The sequence below is a fragment of the Rhincodon typus genome, chromosome 13 (assembly GCF_021869965.1).
Source record: "Rhincodon typus isolate 14 chromosome 13, sRhiTyp1.1, whole genome shotgun sequence".
Classification (NCBI taxonomy): domain Eukaryota; kingdom Metazoa; phylum Chordata; class Chondrichthyes; order Orectolobiformes; family Rhincodontidae; genus Rhincodon; species Rhincodon typus.
Genome location: NC_063344.1, coordinates 49,510,230 through 49,531,322, shown reverse-complemented (window position 1 = coordinate 49,531,322; position 21,093 = coordinate 49,510,230). Strand labels below are relative to the sequence as shown.

The following is a 21,093-nucleotide window of genomic DNA, read 5'->3' as shown; positions in this document are numbered from 1 at the left end:
GCAAAAGGATATGTATAATATTGAAGTGAGGGATTAGGGTGACAGCTGGCTAAGGGGGCATTGTGTTGTGTGGGTACAGTGAGGCAGCACAGTTGCTCAGTTGTTAACATTGCTGCCTTACAGCATCAGGGATCCAGGTTTGATTCCAGCCTTGAGTGACTGTCTATGTGGAGTTTGCATGTTCTCAACCACCTGCATTGGGTTCTTCCAGGTGCTCCCACAATCCAAAGATGTGCAGGTTAGGTGGATTTGCCATGCTAAATTGTCCCGTAGAGTGCAGGCTAGGTGAATTAGCCAGAGTAAATGCAGAGTAATGGGGATCGGGAGGAGGGCCTGGGTCTGCCTGACATGCTCTTCAGAGGATTAGTGTAGACTCGATGGAAAGAATGATCTCTTTCTGCACTGTAGGGATTCTATGACCCTAAGGGGCTTGCCGGGACTGGTGGCAGATGGAGATGTTGGGTTCAGGTTGGTGGGGGTAGTGGGGGTGTTGGTAGTTGACAAGTCACAGGGGGTAAAATCATGTTGGGTTAACATCACAAACCTGGTTCAGAATTTCAGGGGCGTAAGGGGACGGGGGAAGGATATTTGGACCATGTGTGCCATATGAGGGTGTGGTGGATCAGTTTAATAGTTCCCCAACAGTTAGACTAGGTTTTTAATTGTCTAACCTTCCTTGGGTGACTATTAGATTAACAGAAGCAGAACTCTCCAAATTTTACACCTTTAGTGGATTCTTGAGGAGGGTTCCACAGGATTTTCTTAAAATCTTCAGCTTCCTGGCAATTCCAATGGAGTAAGCTGAGTCTGGGATTCCTCAGAACAACACAAGTCTGCACTGCTCCAATCTGGTAATCAGAATAGCCAGGCCAATGATACGTGCTGCTTTGCAGAATTAATGACACTTGAATTTAAATTTACTTCCATTTCAAAAAGTCATAAGTTCAAGTGGCTCATTGATAACATACAGCAGACACATGATTAAACAATTAAATATGTATTATTACACTCTAGTTTTATATATTTTTTTTAAAAAAATTCATTAAACACCTTCCTGGATTGTGTCTGCAGCTTTTACCTTGTTAGAATCTTGGATCATTTTCACATTCTCTGTTCCATATTTGTCTGAGTATAGTTTCAATAGCCTCTGAGAAATTTCTGACAGCCCAGTTAGTTTGGGTTCCTTATAAATATACTCTTTGCTGTCATCTTCTTCAAAAAATGCCTGATCAATAAAAACAAGTACAGAAATCAAAACACAGGTTTCATACAATAATTTAATTGGTTAATACAGTAGTTAACAGCATTGCACAGGCTAGAAAGGCTGAGGTCTAATCTCCAGTTTGTATTTTTCTCAGTCAAAATTTGGATCCGACATGTCATAATAGCCTTTTAACACAACCTTGGTAGAGTGCCAAAAAGTGTATCTAGCTCAAGAGAAGCTGTTGTGATGACTGATGAGGCCAAAATAAGTAAGTGTTAAACTTTCCTTTTGGGGAAAAAAATTGGAGTATTTCTGCAGAACCCAAACGGAAATTAATCAGCCTCTGGTGCCTCCAGGTCACCACAGCAAAACCCTGCTGAAATAACTCATCACACAGATTCCAGCTCATGGGCAGCCTTTGCACTGTACAATTTTAACCAATGGGCCACCACTTAACTACCTCTATTCATCTGTTAACTGCAAATAGCATGAGATATTTTTGAAACTTTGCTGGTGGGAGTAAAGATTAACATTCATTCTGCAGAAACACACTGTTAATATGTCCCCCAGCCTCATCCCCCTTAATGCCTCAAATCACAAAAGAATTTCAGAAGACAATAAATGAAAGTGGAAATAAATGCTAAGGAGGAGGAGGTGCAAACAGTTGCATTAAAAGAGTTGGGAGAAAAACAACTTTTAATTTCAATGCATATTTGAGCTCAAACTTCCAGTATTTAATAATGTTGTTAAAATATTAATATGTTAGTTTATATTATTTGGATAAACTATACAGAACAAATTCAACAAAATCCAAGTATGTTATAATGGTTCAATCATTAAACCCAAGTTCGTATCAACCAGAAAACCCCGTTTTCAATTTTCTTTTAACACAGAACACCCAAGAAACTTCAGAGTGAAGAAATGTCCCAGCGTGGTTGGATAGACGGGTTTTGAGAAAACATTTTACAGCATCAAGAGACGAGGAGGCTGTTTGTGAGAGTGGGGCCAAAGTAGCTGAGCGTGTGGCATCAACAAGTAGCATTGTATGTGTGGGAGGTTAGAATCAGAAAACCAAAGGGTCTGGGCTGGAATACAAGATGACAGGAAGTTGCAAATGTAGAGAGGGAAAGTAGCTCACACCAGTCGCAAAGATTTTAAAATAATTGTTTTAACACAGATACTTTAGAGACTTTTAAACGACTCATGGATAGGCACATGGAGGATAGTAAAATGTAGGGTATGCAGGGTAGATTGATCTTAGTAGGATAATAGGTTGGCACAACATCGTGGGCTGAAGGGCCTGTACTGTGCTGTACTGTTCTATGTTCTATGTTTTTAAGAGTAGAACGGAGAGGTGCTGTTATGTAATGGAAAACGAGTGAAGAACAGAACATGAAAAGCAGACTTTTGGACAAGTAGGAGTTTGGCTATAAGGCGGAACTGTGGTTAGCACTGCTGCCTCACAGCACCAGGGACCTGGGTTAAATTCCAGCCTCAGGTGACTGTCTGTTTGGAGACTGCATGTTCTCCCTGTGTCTGCATAGGTTTCTGCTGGGTGCTTCAGTTTCCTCCCACAGCCCAAAGATGTGCAGGTTGGGTGGATTGGCTAAATTGTCCACACAGTCTAGGGATGTGTAGGCTAGGTGAATTAGCCATAGTGCACGTGGAGATATCGAGATAAGGTTGGGGGCTGGGTTAGGGTGGGATGCTCTTCAGAGGGTCTGTGCATACTTGATGGATCAAATAGCCTCTGTCTGCACTGTAGGGATTCTATGAACACTGGAGACCAGCAAGAGGTACGCTTGAGGAAAAGTGCCTGAAGAAAGCATATGTGTGGATAACTGGAACAGTGGCAGTCAGGATCCCGAAATCATTAAGATAAATGTTCTTGTTTAAATGGAACTAGGAGACTTTGATGATTAAAAACTTGGGTCAGTGTCAAATAAGCAAAGTTGTGAGCCATTTTGTTTGGCTCCAGTCAACTGCTAAAGAGAGCTAGATGGAATCAGGAGCAAATCTTTTTTGCCAGAAACCAAGAAGAACTCCCTCAATAGCATTCATGTTCAATTTGAGTTAACAGGACTCAGTAATTTTTTTTCAAGTAAGCAATCTAACAGCACAGAATCATTGTAGAATAATCGATTACTATGTTCTCACTCTTTTAAAGAGGCTACTATTTTGATTCCTTCAACTATATTCATCATGTTGAATTTCAAGACATCCCAGAAATGAGGATCTGAATATTATGTGCTCCCTGTTGGTTGTGTTTTCAATAAGAAGCATGTGTGAAATGGAGAGAGGTACCAGGTCCACCACTTTGCCTCCCATTGCTAAACTCACCACAATAATATGGAGGGTGCAAATAAATAATTAACAGTCAACTGTGCTCAATATCACCCAGCCTACACCATAATATGGTTGGTATGAGTAGTCCATCTTTTAAAGTTTGTACAGCTGTGGGAAGAAAGACGATTTACTATCTTTGGAAGGCATCCTGTATGCATCAAAAATAGTACCAAGTTCCTCTTGTCCCAATCTCCCTAACGTTGTCAAACCTTCCTTGTCTCATGTCCCTTGATTATCTGGATCTAGGGATCAATTGGGCCTGCCTGCAGCTCCAGGATCACCTCTCATTGAGCATGGTGTTGCCAAGACTGCAGAAGCTGCTGGCTAATCAGATTGACTGACAACTCCAGAGAGTGGGATTTCCTCCCACATTCCTTCTGGGGGACAAATCTCACTGACTGCAGCAATACAATATATTCTCCAAGCTGTGCTGCCAACATATTCCTCCCATAACAAACCCTTGTACCTATGTGGCAATTTCTAAACTGAAACCAGTCACGCGTTACCTTTTTGTGGAGCTGAGTAATATTTCTGTACCTTCAATGTTAATCAATTTCCAATTGTTTCTCAGAAATCCTTGAAATGACTTCTCCAAGGCACTGCTGCCCCAGTTAATGAATGCATGCACATTGTCTCCAGCCTTGATAATCATACATGGATTGATTGATGTCAGTAAATCAATGGAATGTCTTTACACTGTTTATACAGGGCACGATATATTGTAGAATTTAATGTAAGTGACTGGGGCTTCTCCCACTAGCTGGAGAGCTGGCGAGAGCTCAATAAAGGGTGGCTCTCTTCAGTAACAGCATTAATTGGGCAACAGTGAGACACCCCAAGGATCAAGGACACCAGAAAAGGAGGCACTCATATTTAAATCTTTTCACAATCTCATCCCTCTGTATCTCAGTGCAACAACTGGCCTTGTCACCCCTATCAAACTCTCCACTCTTCAAGTTTGCATCACTGTCACCCATGCCTCCCCACTGATGTTTGTGCCTTCAAATAACAACACTCATGTGTTGGAATTAGAATCATGGAGTCATATAGCATGGAAATAGGTCCTCCGGTCCACTCATCCATGCTCACCACACATCCCAATTGGACCTAGACCTATTTGCCAGGATTTGGTCCATATCCCTCTAAACCCTTCTTATTTATGTACCCATCAGTTGCCTTTTAAATGTTGTAATTGCAGCTTATTCCATATATGCACCACCACCCTCTGTATGAAAAAGTTATCCCTTAGATCCTTTTCAAATCTTTCCCCTCTGACCTTAAACCTATGCCCTCTAGTTTTGGACTCACCCACCTTAGGAAAAGGCCTTGGCTATTCACTATCTCCATGCCCCTCATGATTTTCTAAACCCCTATAAAGTCACCAGTCACTGAAACTGCAGGGGGAAAAGCCCCAACATATTCAGCCTCTCCCCATAATTCAAACCTTCCAGTCCCAGCAACATCCTTGTAAATCTTTTCTGCAGCCTCTCAAGTTTAACAACATCTTTCCTAGAGAAGGGAGACCAGAATTGAATGCAGTATTCTAGAAGTGGCCTTACAGCCACAACATGACATCCTAACTCCTATACTCAATGTTCTGACCAATGAAGGAAAGAGTGTCAAACGCCTCCTTCATTCCCCTGTCTACCTGTGATTCCACTTTCAAGGAACTTACTCCCCAGGGCCCTACCCTTAAGTGTATAAGTCCCACCCTGATTTGCTTTAACAAAATGCAACACCTCACAATTCGCACTTCTTTAACATCCACTTTTTGAGCATTGCTGATAAAAAGACATTTATTAAAGATTTTCATTTTGGTCTTAACAAGACAATTCCTAAATAGTTAATTTAACAGTGTTCTTATACTGTAGGACCGTTACCATAAAGTAATGTATCATATGGTACAAATATTATACTATATATTTTTCACCAATATTCAAGTTCCGTACCTCCAATCCTCCTGAAATTGACTTAATTGATCAAGCTTTAACTTACCACTAATAAACACCCCTTCTTTGACATTCAATTTTATTTCACCACATTTTTTGTGAAGTCCTTTTGAACATTTTCCTACATTAAAGGCATTTACAAATTGCAGGTTGCCTTTATTGAAAGTAATGTAGAAAAATGTCAAAAAATGTCAAAAATGTTTAAATGTGTTATTTATTCAAAGGGCAGAACTAGCGAAATAACAAAAGCATACTCCTGCATTATTATTTGAGGTCTGCCCTCATCAATAGATCTTTTGTGTATTCTCCAGTTTTAGTTTTCTCTGGAGTTTGATTAATGACTCACTGGAGAAGACTGACAAATGTTTTATTTATTATTGCAAAAATTGGTAGCTGCTCCATGATCTGTTTGAGTATGTACCTCCTTCTACATGCCGTAGGTCTATTCACGTATTTAGTATGTGGGCTATGGCGAGAAATTTGGGGGTTCACGTCAGAAGTCAAACAAGGCCTTTCGCAACATCAGGAACACAAAGTCTCATTTTCCAACTAAGTTCCAGGTGTCGTAATGAAATTCTCAGTAGTGAGTGGCAAAAGGCCTGTTTGTGGGAATCATTGCTCGTTACTACCTAAACTTCTCATAACAGAAACATCAGAACAGGAGTAGGCCATTCAGCCCTTCAAATCTATTGCACCATTTAATGAGATCATGGCTGATCTGTGGGTTTGACTCCATATACCTGTCTTTGGCCCATCTCCCTTAATTCCTTTGCTTCACAAAAAAATATTTATCTCAGAATTAAAATTAACAACTGAACCAGCATCCACTGCAAATTGTGGAAGACTTCTGCCACCTTTTCTGTGTAGAACTGCTTCCTAACATCTCTACTGAATGAGAGATAGCAGGAACTGCAGATGCTGGAGAATCCGAGACAACAAGGTGCAGAGCTGGATGAACACAGCAGGCCAAGCAGCATCATAGGAGCAAAAAGGCTGATGTTTTGGGCCTAGACCCTTCATCAGAAATGGGGGAGGGGAAGGGGGTTCTGAAATAAATAGGGAGAGAGGGGGAGGTGGATAGAAGATGGATAAAGGAGAAGATAGGTGGAGAGGAGACAAACAGGTCAAAGAGGCAGGGTTCGTCCAAGGAGTGGGAGGGGGAGTTGAAATGGTTCGCGAATGGGAGGTGCAGATATTTGTCGCGAACTATTTCAACTCCCCCTCCCACTCCTTAGACGACATGTCCATCCTGGGTCTCCTGCAGTGCCACAACGATGTCACCCGAAGGTTGCAGGAACAGCATCTCATATTTCGCTTGGGAACCCTGCAGCTCAATGGTATTAATGTGGACTTCACAAGCTTCAAAATCTCCCCTCCCCCAACTGCATTCCAAAACCAGTCCAGCTTGTCCCCGCCTCCTTAACCTGTCCTTCCTCCCACCTCTCCACTCTTCCCACCTCAAGCCTCACCCCCATTTCCTACCTACCAACCTCATCCTGCCCCGTTGACCTGTCCGTCCTCCCTGGACTGACCTAACCCCTCCCTAGCTCCCCACCTCCACTCACCTTTACTGGCTTCAACCCCGCCTCTTTGACCTGTCTGTCTCCTCTCCATCTATCTTCTCCTTTATCCATCTTCTATCCGCCTCCCCCTCTCTCCCTATTTATTTCAGAATCCCCTTCCCCTCCCCCATTTCTGAAGAAGGGTCTAGGCCCGAAACATCAGCTTTACTGCTCCTCTGATGCTGCTTGGCCTGCTGTGTTCATCCAGCTCTACACCTTGTTATATCAGATTCTCCAGCATCGACAGTTCCTACTATGTCCCTAATTTGTATATGTTCTTCTCATAACTTAACCCCTGAAGTCCTGGCTTCATTGCAGGTTCTTATCCTACCATCAGCCAAATAGAAATTGGACACTGAAAATTACTAACATGGAAGTCTTAAATGTGTACCTGGTGAGTGCAGCTTGCCATTTTCTTTTCTGGAACTCCACCTTGGACACCTGTTACCAACAACTCAGGATATGCTCCATGGGCAGTGACCACATACATCCCAATCAACCAGTGCTGGCATCTGCCATGAGCCAGCCTCACCGCATTGTCATGGTTAATCTCTGATCCACACACAGTACAATTCAACACTTTAATGCTGCACTTTGGAGCACATTAGCACCTTTCATTGCAATGCTGCTGCCAGGACATTTTACACACAGGGACAGGCACCCATGTCACTGATTGGCCTAGGCTGCATCTCAGGGCTGCTTGTTTCCTTTCTTAGGACTGACTCACTCAGCATCGACTTGGGTGCTCACAATATCTTACCCTGCATTTTAGTGTAGCCTCAGCTGCAATTTAGAGGCATATGGTACTTCTATTTTGCCTTGCTGTTTAGCCTAAACACAAAGCTAGACAGCTTTTCTTGTTTGTCAGCAGTAAGGGGACAAGGGGATGGACATATTACTGTATGGCACAGTGCTATATCAATCTTGCATCTACAGCATGTGCCAGCAGAATGTGTGACAAACATACTGCATGTGCAAAAACTAAATGGGCAGTAGTTCTCATTCAGGTGAAGAGGGGACTGCTGTCAGTCAGTCAATGGCATCATCCAATCTCATTCCAGAGGCTTGGAAAAGGTTAGTCAAGATCAGGGGGTTAGTTTCACTGGGGGTGGGCCACAGTCGGTCCTGTAGGTCCGGTGCAAACAGACAAGGGGGTCATGGATCATCTGTTAAAGAGTTGCATGAACAGCAGTCATGGTGCAGTCAGTCATTACTCCGTGCTGTCTGTCCAAGTTGGTCAGGGTGGAGGGGGGGTGAGATGTGAGGTTGGAGTGGGAATATTGTCAGTCTTAGGGCTTAGTATAATGAATGTCATGAGTGAGTATCCCTAGACCCTGTAGAAGTAGGGAAATGGTGGGATTCAACACTGGGGATTATAGGCAGCAGCAGCATGGGATACAAAGGGTACAACGACGGTGAAGGGGGCAATTTAATATATGGGGTGTGCTGGTAGGGTGTGGGAGCATGTGGGATGCTGCGGGGGTATGGAATGAAGGTTCTGTGGATGGAACCTGATGACCAGGAGAAGCCTGATACTCACATGTTCAGCGTGATCTGCATTGCCTTCCATGATCTCCCTATGAATCAAAATGGCCCTGACCATGGCAGAGTGAGCAGAGTCACTCTTTGCTTGATGGCCAAAAACGTGGCTTTCACTTTGATGCAATGGGAGGCTCTTCAAGGGGCATTTCTAACAATGATGGACCTGCAGAGTGCTGGTTGAAATCATTTGCTCATCACAGGAGACCAGGGCTACCCACTGAAGGTATAGCAGATGACTTCATTCCATAACTCACTGTCTGGGGTCAAGTGCAGCTCATTCTTCAACCAGGGGCCTGGTAGAGCAGATGGTATCCAGAACAGAGGATCTGCTCATTGGACCAGTCAAGTAGGACCTTGCCGTATTCTCTGGATAGAGTGTACCACATATAATCATAGCATGTTAGGCTGTGCACAATACAGAACAAGCAGAGATGGGATATCATAGAATCTAAAAAACTGAAGCAGACTTTCTCCTGAGAAAGAGGATGAGGATATTGATCAAAAAGAGCATCACCTGTAGCATGATCCTGTGCTGCAGCATTGCTTACTACAAGCAGACTGGACTTAATTGATACCTAGTTCCAATAGATTAGATCTGGGTATGATGATCAATTATTGAATGTAAAATTGCTGGTACTCAACATGTGAGCAATTTGTTTGTGCTCCGAAAAGAAAATGCTGCTTCTCTTTGACTTCTGTTCACTTTAGCTGATCATAAAAAGAAGTTAATTTTTTGAAGGCTGTCCTCGACGTGACGGCTCCACATTCATCAAAGATATGACGCTGGGCTACAGTGGGCATTCGGGCAAGTGTAGCAATGAGTTAGACAGCTTTGTAAAGTGCAATATGGTTAAGGACTGTTGAGTTGTGTTGCCTGACACTTAAAGTACCCTGGGTATAGGAACGGACACTTGTACAAGCAAGAATGTGTCAACCATGCCACCAAAATGCTGTGATTTGTGTCATACTTTGACGGTAAAGGGCAATTCTGACTGCCAACATTTCACTGAGCCTGAGGTTCCAGCATAGCATTTGCACTAGAGGGGTACCAGTATATACCGGGATGACCCAGCACTGGCGTACTTCAGCTATGGTGAGTGGGAGATTCGCGCTAGCATCAGACAAGAGGGCCACCACTGGGGCATGGTAGGGAGTTAATGAGGCAAGTTTGGATTGATAGTGTGAGAAGATTTCCTCAGCCCGGCAGAGAGGAACCCTTCATGAAACTTGACTAAAATACGGTAAGAATCAACCTATGTTCTTCACCAACACTACCCTATTTATGTGGAATTAGTATTTTCATCAAAATTTCCATAGCATTTACATTAAAGCTATAAGTTAGGTTTAAAGGCTTAATTCAGGTTGAATTCTCTTTACACTTAAACTGTTTACAGGAATGCCATGTTGTAATTTCTTTCCACTTCCAAAATTAACATTGAAGTAAAACCTAAAATTTGAAATTTAAAAATAATGGAATTCAATAACCTTGTTTAATTACTACCACAGCCTGGAAGAAATATTTTTACTTTGTTGCTCCACTATGTTTTCCTCTTTACCAATTCTTCCAAGTATTGACATACTCTGAGTACAGTTGCACAGGTGAGAAAAGCTTTCTGAGACCTCATGCAAGTTTTCAGTTTTTATAAGATCCTACATTGTATTTTAATAGCCTAAATGTTTATAGGGGACCTACAGCCAAGCACAATCCTTTCCTTGTTTAATATTGACACTAATATTAGCCTGAGAAACCATGGTTTATTCGAAAAATCAGGAATTGTTGCTATATCTGCACATTATGTGTCAATATTCAGGTAGAGAGAGCAGCTGTAAGGTCCTCTGGGACAATGGCAACTTTACTTTATGAATATTATAGCCAAATAAAATTCTAGTAAAATTTGAGCAATTTATTTTTAAAATGATGATCATATTATTGTGGTGTAACACAAGATTAAGATTTCTAATCAGGGCAACTATTTTAATTGTACGTGATATTTTAATCAATAAGAATTACATATTAATGCATCAGAATACTGATAGCATGTTACAGTAGCACTGTAGTCATTTGTTAACAAATGGTGTCACCATGTGGAGTCTTTAAGAAATTACAAGAGCAAGCCTTATATAAAAATAAAAACAAACATCTCATCTGGAATTGGAAAAAATTCCTTCTTTCCATCTCGGACTCCTCTCTTCTCTTCCTTGATATTTCTGTTTCCATTTCTAGGGATAGGCTGACCACCGTTATCCATTACAAACCCACTGTTACCTTGACTATGCATCCTCACACCCTGCTTCCTGTAAGGACTCTATTCCATTCTCCCAGTTTCTCCGACTCTTTCGCATCTGTTCTGAAGATGCCGACCTCTGCTGCTGGGGATGGGGACAGGGACGGGTACGGGACGGGGTGGGGGATCATTCAGACATGTCCATCTTTGTCCTCAACCAAGGATTCCCTGATATCGTGGCTCACAGGTCCCTCAGCAGTGACCAACCCATCTCCCACAGCTCTGCCCTGACCGTTTCGCTCTTCTTTCACAACAATGATCATAAGCTGCCATTTCCTCCACCTCCTTTGGGATGCCACAACCAAACACATGTTCCCCTCCCCTCCCTTGTCAGCATTCTGCAGGGACCATTCCATCAGGGACACCCTTGTCTACTCCTCCTCTATTTCCAATACCACCCGACATCAACACGGCACCTTTCCTTGCAAAAGCAGAAGGTGCAATACTCACTGTCCAAGGCCCCAGACTCAACAATACAAGTGATTTACTTGTATTGCATTCAATCTAGTCCTGTATTTGCTGCTCACAATGTGATCTGCTGTATGTTGAGGGGATGAAACGCAGACAGGGTGACTACTTTGCTAAACACCTCCGCTCTATCTGTAGAAATGATCCCAAGATTCCAGTTGCCTGTAACTTGAAAACACAACGGTGTTCCCATGCCAACATTTCTGTCCTAGGCCTGCTGCAGTGCTCCAGTGAGGCTCAACGCATGGATGAGGACCAACACTTCATCTTCCACCTAGATATCTTACAGCCTTCATGCTTCAACAGTGAGTTTAACAATTTCAGAGCGTGAACAGTCCTTTTATGTTCCCATTCCCAAATCCCAGATTCAGTTCTGTATGGGGTTACACTCAACACTATCAGTTTTCAATATGCACAGTTCCCATTATCACCTACTCAGATTTACTTCATCCTTGACTTCCTATCAGCAATCTATTTCTTTGTTTTGCTTTATCTCTCTCTCAGCACTGTCTCTGTCTATTTGTCTCACTTCTTTCTTCTCCACCATCACCCCACTCCCCCAACCACTGTAACCCTCTCCCCTAGTCATCAGCGTAAATATTATCATTTTCCAGCTGCATTCAGTTCTGATGACTACATACATTAACACTGTTTCTCTCTTTAAAAAAGTTGGCAGACTTGAATAAGGGGCCATTCAGCCCATCATGTCTGCACTGGCTAAGTGTACCATTTTGATTCTTGTAACTCCTAAGATATACACTGAAATCAATGTTAAGAATTAATTCTATCACCATAGCTAAGACATAAATGTTCCACATTGTATAACAATAGTGCACTCAATTTTTTGAAACATCACTAAATCCAGTTTGCAAAAATAGCCAAAGAAGCTGCAATAACTGTTGTAACCTTAACAATAATTTACATGTTTGCTGAGATTTTGTGATATAAATGACCAAGGATGCTTCAGGAGAATTATAAAACCAAGAATGACACTGTGCGAAAAAAAAGAGACAGTAGGTCAGATGACTAAAATTTTGAGGGACAAGTTAGGTTTTAAGAATTATGTTAAAGAACAAAAGGATGGTAGAGAGATCGAGAGCTGTCGGGACAGCATTCCAGAGCTCGGAACCCAGAGAACTGAAGGCAAACTCATGATGAGTGGAGTAATTAAAATTGCGCCAGAATTAGAGGAGAACAGAAATCTTGGACAATTAGGGGACTGGAGACGTTTAAGGAGATAAAAAGGGAGGAGACTATGGAGTGATTTGAAAATAAGGGTGCACATTTTAAAATCAAGATGTTACCTCGACCATAGCCAATATAGCTCAGCAAGCATAAGCGTGACAAATGAACTGAGAGTTAAGATATGGTGATATTGATTGTTGTAAAATATGAACAACCAATATTCAACTTTCATCATCTGATTTTAATACCTGAAACCTTTCATGTACTAAAATGGCTTTAAAAGGATGACAAACCTAAAATGGCGACATTGATCAGATTGAGGCAAGTTCACAAAATCAGTGTGGAATAAACAAAATTGTCTGAAGTGAAATTACCATGTTATCAAACAATATTGAAACTGAATAAGGCAGCAAGAAACTGGCAACACCTGTTTTGAGTTGCACAAGTTGATTAGTGACAGATATTAGATGTGTAAAGTTGCCACCTTGGAGAGACAATGGGTTCAGACTTAGGAATACAGAAATGAATTCTATTTCACTAGTTGTTTTTGAGCAGCAGAACAGAGAAAGAAATATGGTAACAGCTTTAACTCTGCTACTGTGTACACCTTTCACCAAGGCTCATGGATTGGAACCCTAGCACCATGTCCGCTCAATGGTGCTCACCCACCTCAAGCTATGAACATTTCCTGCCCGCTGTGATTTCTGCTCAATCACTGGAGACACACACCCTCCCGCCTCTCTTGATCCTGCATCACCACTGGTTTTCCATCCACTGTTGTCATATTTTGTCCCTCCCTTTAGCTCAAAGCAGAAAAACTAGCCCACCTGCAAACTGATGTGTCCAACTGATGTGCCTGTAATCCCAGACTGGTTACACCTGACCTGAAGGTCTGATGGTGTCCAACCCACTGGACTGGAATCATACAAGCCCTCGACTGACGGTAATGGTACCCCGACTGATAGGGATGGTACTGCCTAACAGACAGTTGTTCCCCACGATCCCACTAAGGACTATTCCCCTTTGACTTTCACACATGACTGCTTGCTTGAAGCTTAAGCAATGTATTTGCCACATCGGCTGCAGGTGTAAAATTGATGCAGCATGGTGCCGTACAGCAACATGTTCACCCTTTGACTGTCCAGTTCTGCAAGCCATGATGCTGCCTCTCCTTATGTGCTGCAAAGGAATGCAAGTCACAGAGGCTGACAGTATCTAAATAAGTGCAAAGTGAGTAAGCACTAACACGTGAAGCTAGGTACAACAGGCCTAAGATGCACCCTGTGTAGATGCATGAGTTGTGTTTGTGTGCCCATACATAATGCGATCTGGCAGAAGAACACAAGTTGCAATTTTCTTTGTTCTTTTTAGTTGTGACAGGCAGCACGTCAGTGCAGGCTTGGAGGGCCGAAGGGCCTGTTCTTGTGCTGTAATTTTCTTTGTTCCTTGTTAGAGTCCCTGTGCTCCAAAAGGAAGTCCTGATGGGCTTGAAGTGATTTGTAATTTGGTCTGAGAACAGCCATGATGAAGTGGTGAAGCTTATGGTTTGTTTTTGCTGACTTGCTTAGATGAAGGGTGGAGGAGGATAGTGTCCTTCACAGTGCATGCAGTGACATAGTAGGGGCAATAAGAATTGGAGGAAAGACAGAAGCAAGTGGTGAGCTGCTGCCGCCAGGTTACCACTCTGACTTTCATATCAGGAATTTGCTCCATCTAGTTTCTCAGGGAAGGAAGAGAGAATTAGAAGCTGCAAAGAAATGAGGCGAGTTTAGCTAATGAAATGCAAATGCATGGATTTAAGGTAGTCGCTGCTCAGTAGTGAGGTTCTGAACTCACTGGTTAAACCCTAAAGGAAAAATTGGAAATTATTTTCTTGACATTGAAAATCTGACATTATCCATTTTTGATATATATTCCTAAAACTACCCAAGGCAATGGAAAATTCCACCGATTGTATATTCTATTCATCACAAGCATTATCGATGCACTTAATGTAGACCAGATGGGTGAGGTTTAACATTGTTGATATGACTAGAGTGTGGTATTTAGAACCCTTTTGATGGTTGGCTACATTACAGATCACAAGGACTTAAATGGCCATATGTGGTACCACGTGATATTACAGCAGGGTTAACAAACTCAGGAGTATGTCACAATCAGTGAGCAGAATTTAACTTTATGTCTCTATATTATTTTTTTTTCCTTATTACTTTGTGTCACCTTCTGACATTGCCACTTGCCCCTTCAAGAATAAGAATATCCTGGTTTCATGTAAAAAAAACCCTGCACTTTCAATACAATAGAATGTGAAAAATATACGGTGTGCAGACACAGGTATTGGAGTTAAGTGAAGTAATTGAGGGTATAGTTGAAAAATAGGATTTTGTGAAGTAAATAAGGCAACTATAATTTAATAAGCCAAATCTTGGTATTTACTGCTGAATAATTTTATTGGATCTTTTTTGTTACTATATCAACACAATTGTTTTTCCCAATACCAAAAATAACAATGTTTATTCTGAAAAAGACTAGTTTCGAAATTTTCTTTTAGTTACTAATTATTGAATAATTTCAAATCCAAGATATTACTTTCTTTCATATTGTTTCATTGAAGCTGTGCATATTTCTTTGAATTGGACTAATATCATCAACATTTGCATTAAATTGCTCTGGGAATTATATAAGTGAGCACTTTCTTTCATGTACAATAGCAAATATAAAACACATTTAAAGTTTGTGTAAAACTGTATCTAATTGAATAATGTTAGTGGTAGAAAAAAACCTACTGGATAAACATGGATAATCATTTGGGTCAATTTTTTTCACTTGCTCATTTGATCATGTTAGAGGCAATCTGTATATGGGACTTGTGGCTTCATCTAACTGCTCAAGAAAATATTAAGCCTCTCTTTCTAAGTGAGCAAACTGGAAACTAATTAGAATTTAATCATTGCTGGAAATACTGCAATAATTACCTGCATAGAAACAGGTAAACAAAATTACCTTTTACTTCAGTGCCATTTATGGGGGTGGGGGGAGGTGATATAACGACAGAGTAACAACTTTATATCAAAAAGTAACTTATATGGGAAAAGGCACAAAAGTATGACAAAAGTATCACAGATGCTAAGGTTTTGTAGGTTGTAAGTGTACCAAACAAAAGACTTCTGATGTTTCTGATACTAAGTAAGGAGATAAGTCAATTTAGACTATCTACTTCATATGCAGTAAAACATTGGTGAAGGCTTGAGTGTTTAATATTTTACGATTCCAGGATCAAGCTGTTATATCCATTTATAACTCAGCACCCTGCACTTTAAACTTAGCCCACCTATACTGTGAGAAGCAAAGAGGAGAACTTAAACCATGTGGTGTAATATTAAATGAGCACTGTGTGCATGCAAAATGGCAGGTAAAAGCTGAAAAACCAGTTCGAATAATAGAGACAACAAAGTGCAGGGCTGGATGAACACAGCAAGCCAAGCAGCATCATAGGAGCAGAGAGGCTGACGTTTCGGGCCTAGACCCTTCATCAGAAAAGGGGGAGGGGAAGGGGGTTTTGAAATAAATAGGGAGAGAGTGGGAGGCAGATAGAGAGGGATAGAGGAGAGGATAGGTGGAGAGGAAACAAACAGGTCGAAGAGGCGGGGATGGAGCCAGTAAAGGTGAGTGTAGGTAGGGAGTTAGGAAGGGGATAGGTCAGTCCAGGGAGGACGGACAGGTCAAGGGGGCGGGATGAGGTTGGTCGGTAGGAGATGGAGGTGCGGCTTGAGGTGGGAGGAGGGGATAGGTGGGAGGAAGAACAGTTTAGGGAGGCAGGGACGAGCTGGACTGGTTTTGGGATGTGGTGGGGGAGGGGAGATTTTGAAACTTGTGAAATCCACATTGCTACCATTGGGCTGCAGGGTTCCCAAGCGGAATAAGAGTTGCTGTTCCTGCAACCTTCGGGTGGCATTGTTGTGGCACTGCAGGAGGCCCAGGATGGACATGTCGTCTGAGGAATGGGAGGGGGAGTTGAAATGGTTCGCGACTGGGAGGTGCAGTTGTTTATTGCGAACCGAGCGTAGGTGTTCTGCAAAGCAGTCCCCGAGTCTCCGCTTGGTTTCCCCGATGTAGAGGAAGCCACACCGGGTACAGCGGAAGCAGTATACCACATTGGCAGATGTGCAGGTGAACATCTGCTTGATGTGGAAAGTCTTCTTGGGGCCTGGGATGGGGGTGAGGGAGGAGGTATGGGGGCAGGTGTAGCACTTCCTGCGGTCGCAGGGAAAAGTGCCGGGTGTGGTGGAGCTGGAGGGGAGTGTGGAGCGGACAAGGGAGTCACGGAGAGAGTGGTCCCTCCGGAAAGCGGATAAGGGTAGGGAGGTAAAAATGTCTTTGGTGGTGGGGTCGGATTGTAGATGGCGGAAGTGTCGGAGGATGATGCGTTGGATCCGGAGGTTGGTGGAGTGATACGTGAGGATGAGGGGGATTCTTTTTTAGTTGTTATTGCAGGGATGGGGTGTGAGGGATGAGTTGCGGGAAATGCGGGAGACACGATCAAGGGCGTTCTCGACCACTGAGGAGGGGAAGTTGCGGTCCTTGAAAAACGAGGACATCTGAGATGTACGAGAGTGGAATGCCTCATCCTGGGAGCAGATGCGGCGGAGGCGAAGGAATTGGGAATAGGGGATAGCATTTTTGCAGGAAGGTGGGTGGGAGGAGGAGTATTCTAGGTAGCTGTGGGAGTCGGTGGGCTTGAAATGAATATCGGTTTCTAGGTGGTTGCCCGATATGGAGACAGAGAGGTCCAGGAAGGGGAGAGAGGTGTTAGAGATGGTCCAGGTAAACTTAAGGCTGGAGTGGAAGGTGTTAGTGAAGTGTATGAACTGTTCGAGCACCTCGTGGGAGCACGAGGCGGCGCCGATACAGTCATCAATGTAACGGAGGAAGAGGTGGGGTTTAGGGCCGGTGTAGGTACGGAAGAGGGATTGTTCCACGTAACCTACAAAGAGGCAGGCGTAGCTTGGGCCCATGCGGGTACCCATGGCTACCCCCTTTGTCTGTAGGAAGTGGGAGGAATTGAAAGAGAAGTTGTTGAGTGTGAGGACGAGTTCGGCTAAGCGGATGAGGGTATCAGTGGAGGGGGACTGGTCGGGCCTGTGGGACAGGAAGAAGCGGAGGGCCTTAAGGCCATCTGCATGGGGAATGCAGGTGTAGTGGGACTGGACGTCCATGGTAAAGATGAGGTGTTGGGGACCAGGGAATTGGAAGTTCTGGAGGAGGTGGAGGGCGTGGGTGGTGTCACGGACATAGGTAGGGAGTTCCTGGACCAAGGGGGAGAAAATGGAGTCTGATGGATTTCACAAGTTTCAAAATCTCCCCTCCCCCTACCGCATCCCAAAACCAGTCCAGCTCGTCCCTGCCTCCCTAACCTGTTCTTCCTCCCACCTATCCCCTCCTCCCACCTCAAGCCGCACCTCCATCTCCTACCGACCAACCTCATCCCGCCCCCTTGACCTGTCCGTCCTCCCTGGACTGACCTATCCACTTCCTAACTCCCCACCTACACTCACCTTTACTGGCTCCATCCCCGCCTCTTCGACCTGTTTGTTTCCTCTCCACCTATCCTCTCCTCTATCCATCTTCTATCCGCCTCCCACTCTCTCCCTATTTATTTCAAAACCCCCTTCCCCTCCCCCTTTTCTGATGAAGGGTCTAGGCCCGAAACGTCAGCCTTTCTGCTCCTATGATGCTGCTTGGCCTGCTGTGTTCATCCAGCCCTGCACCTTGTTGTCTCAGATTCTCCAGCATCTGCAGTTCCTACTATCTCCCCCCAGTTAGAATAATAACTTTGTTTCTGCAGAATGTGTTGGAAGATCTATGCAAATCAGCAACACACAAAACAAATATTGTTGGAACGAAATGAGTAAGTAGTGGAAAAAAAGGTAGTCCACAGCATCCACATATTTTGTGTGATTCTTTGCCTCTAGCTGCATATTATACAAGCAAAACATGGTTTGTCCCATTGAGCTGGACCATTTATTGTCACTTGCAGTATGAGACTAGCATTAAAGAACTGGTGCTATCATTAAGATGTGGTTGAGGAGGACAAGTGCGAATAACAGTACATTTAATAACATTTAGCCCAGAAGAGCATCATCAGAAATGACAGACTTCTTTCTAGAAAAGCAGGGAAATTCTTCCAATGTTCTAGCTAAAATATGTGCTTTGAATAACATGTGAAAAACAGATCTGTTTATTTATTACATTGCTGTTTGAGAGATCTTTCTGTGTGTAAAGTGGCTGCCACATTTCCCACGTTGCAAGGAAGTCCACTCTTGAAAATATTTATTTGCTAAAAAGTATTTGGAACTTCGGGATCACGTCAGGCACTATATAAATGCAAATCTCTTTCTTTTCCTGTCATAGCAGACTTAAGGGAAAGAAGTTCATTCCATCAGAGGCTAAATTTAACCCACAGTCGGGAACTGTTATAAATGTGTAGAGCTGGATGAACACAGCAGCATCTGCAGTTCCTACTATCTCTGTTATAAATGTGCCACCTTTTAACATTACTTGATTATTCAATGGCAGTGATAGAACATCAGCATAGATTTACTCTTCTCTTACATGAACACAAACAGACATAAGGGGAAATTCAAAGGCCACAACTTTATTTACTAATAACCTGCTCTGGTACGAAGAAGTTCCACCTCAACATCTGACTTTGTACAAGATCGTGTAAGCAATGACTAATCGTTTTTGCAAGCAATGGGTTGGAATTGCATCTTAACATCTGGGCAATTCACTGCATATACCTCAGGAGATGGTAGTCTGTATCAGTAATCCCAAACTAATGGCAAATGTAGTTACTTAGATAGTCAGTCGTAATATGTGTGTTGCAGATGATCTAGACCAGTGCCAAACATGATTAGTTATTGAAAACACATTTCTTCCATTAATATTTTAAACAAGAAACGTAACACTGCAATGAGATGCATGTTTCTATATCTCAGATTGATTGATCATAATTTCCAACAGTATAGTTAATAAATGACCAATGTTAGTTTGTTTGTTTGTAGTGTTAAAAGATGGCTAGAGGGATCAGCAAGCAGAAATGAAAGGGCCTTCAAAAAAGAGCAAGAAGAGAACTTACCACAGCCTTGAAGAAGTGGAAGAAAGGAAAAATCCACATTAAGTATATACACTACTGCCAAAGTGCATCAAACAATTCAGCAACATTGCTCCCAATTTAATGAGCATGTACATTTTAGATTTCTATAGCTTGGAGTATTTACAAGGGTTATGCATTACTAATACAGAGATCTAACTGTCATTAGTTGCACCGAATGAAGGAATAGTGAATTTAAGAAGAAGTTTGCAGTGCTTGACAGACCAGTGTAAATTGGATGCCTGGAACCTCTGATGCCTTTGTGACCCATAGTGTCAGTAAAATTTCAATGCTCATTGTTTTTCGGAATCAGAAAATATACATGTCTCATATATATTAAAAACCAATCGTACATTATGTTTATTATATTTCAAGATCAGTGCTTCATAAGGTATTTCAAAATCAAATGTAAATGTGTCAAATTTGCTCATCATTTTTGTGAAAGCAATTCATGCAGATATGGCATGATAGTCATGAAATTACTGCTTTGAATGTAAAATAAGATAACAAGAATAATTCACTGTTTTTTTTAGAAACTGTTTAAAATTGGGTTTGAGACAGGCTTGGTACAGAGTACATTTATAGTTTGCTACAATTCATGTACGCAAAAAGCAATGTCCAGAGCAAGGTGTAATTGTAAATGTTACATTATCACATTGCACTTACCTGTCCATAAAAAGCGACACGATAGTATCTTCCAAACAAGCGTTTTTCAGAATGTACAACCTCTGTGATCTTATGATAGGATCGATGAATGGTGTAGTAGAGTTCCGACAATCTCTGTAATGAATAAAATGTTTATGTGAACATTTAGTTGGGGGAAAGAAATTGTGTTCTGCCGTTAAAGAATAACCTGCAAAGTGATTTGACAACAGGGTGGTGCTTAGGACAAGTAACAGGTGACAACACATGACAAAGTGATAGGAGATAGTAGGAACTGCAGATGCTGGAGAATCCGAGACAACAAGGTGCAGGGCTGGATGAACACAGCAGGCCAAGCAGCATCATAGGAGCAGAGAGGCTGACGTTTCGGGCCTAGACCCTTCATCAGAAAAGGGGGAGGGGAAGGGGTTTCTGAAACAAATAGGGAGAGAGTGGGAGGCGGATAGAAGATGGATAGAGGAGAGGATAGGTGGAGAGGAAACAAACAAGTCGAAGAGGCGGGGATGGGGCCAGTAAAGGTGAGTGTAGGTGGGGAGTTAGGAAGGGGATAGGTCAGTCCAGGGAGGACGGACAGGTCAAGGGGGCGGGATGAGGTTGGTCGGTAGGAGATGGAGGTGCGGCTTGAGGTGGGAGGAGGGGATAGGTGGGAGGAAGAACAGGTTAGGGAGGCAGGGACGAGCTGGACTGGTTTTGGGATGCGGTAGGGGGAAGGGAGATTTTGAAACTTATGAAAGCC

The 21,093-nt window shown here is 42.7% G+C and overlaps 1 protein-coding gene across 10 annotated transcripts in view; it reads right to left on the bottom strand.

Moving 5' to 3' along the window:
* dock10 (dedicator of cytokinesis 10) overlaps positions 1 to 21,093 on the bottom strand; it is a 332,745-nt gene that overhangs the window by 24,831 nt on the left and 286,821 nt on the right. For 7 of the 10 annotated variants that reach the window (XM_048604383.1, XM_048604388.1, XM_048604391.1 and 4 more), the window contains 3 exons: positions 20,361 to 20,474; positions 19,680 to 19,685; positions 1,079 to 1,225 (listed from right to left, as the gene is read on the bottom strand). In XM_048604383.1, coding sequence (XP_048460340.1) covers positions 1,079 to 1,225; positions 19,680 to 19,685; positions 20,361 to 20,474 — 267 coding nt within the window. The remainder of the gene's footprint in view (positions 1 to 1,078; positions 1,226 to 19,679; positions 19,686 to 20,360; positions 20,475 to 21,093) is intronic. The other 3 variants (XM_048604384.1, XM_048604392.1, XM_048604389.1) reach the window with 1 other exon arrangement.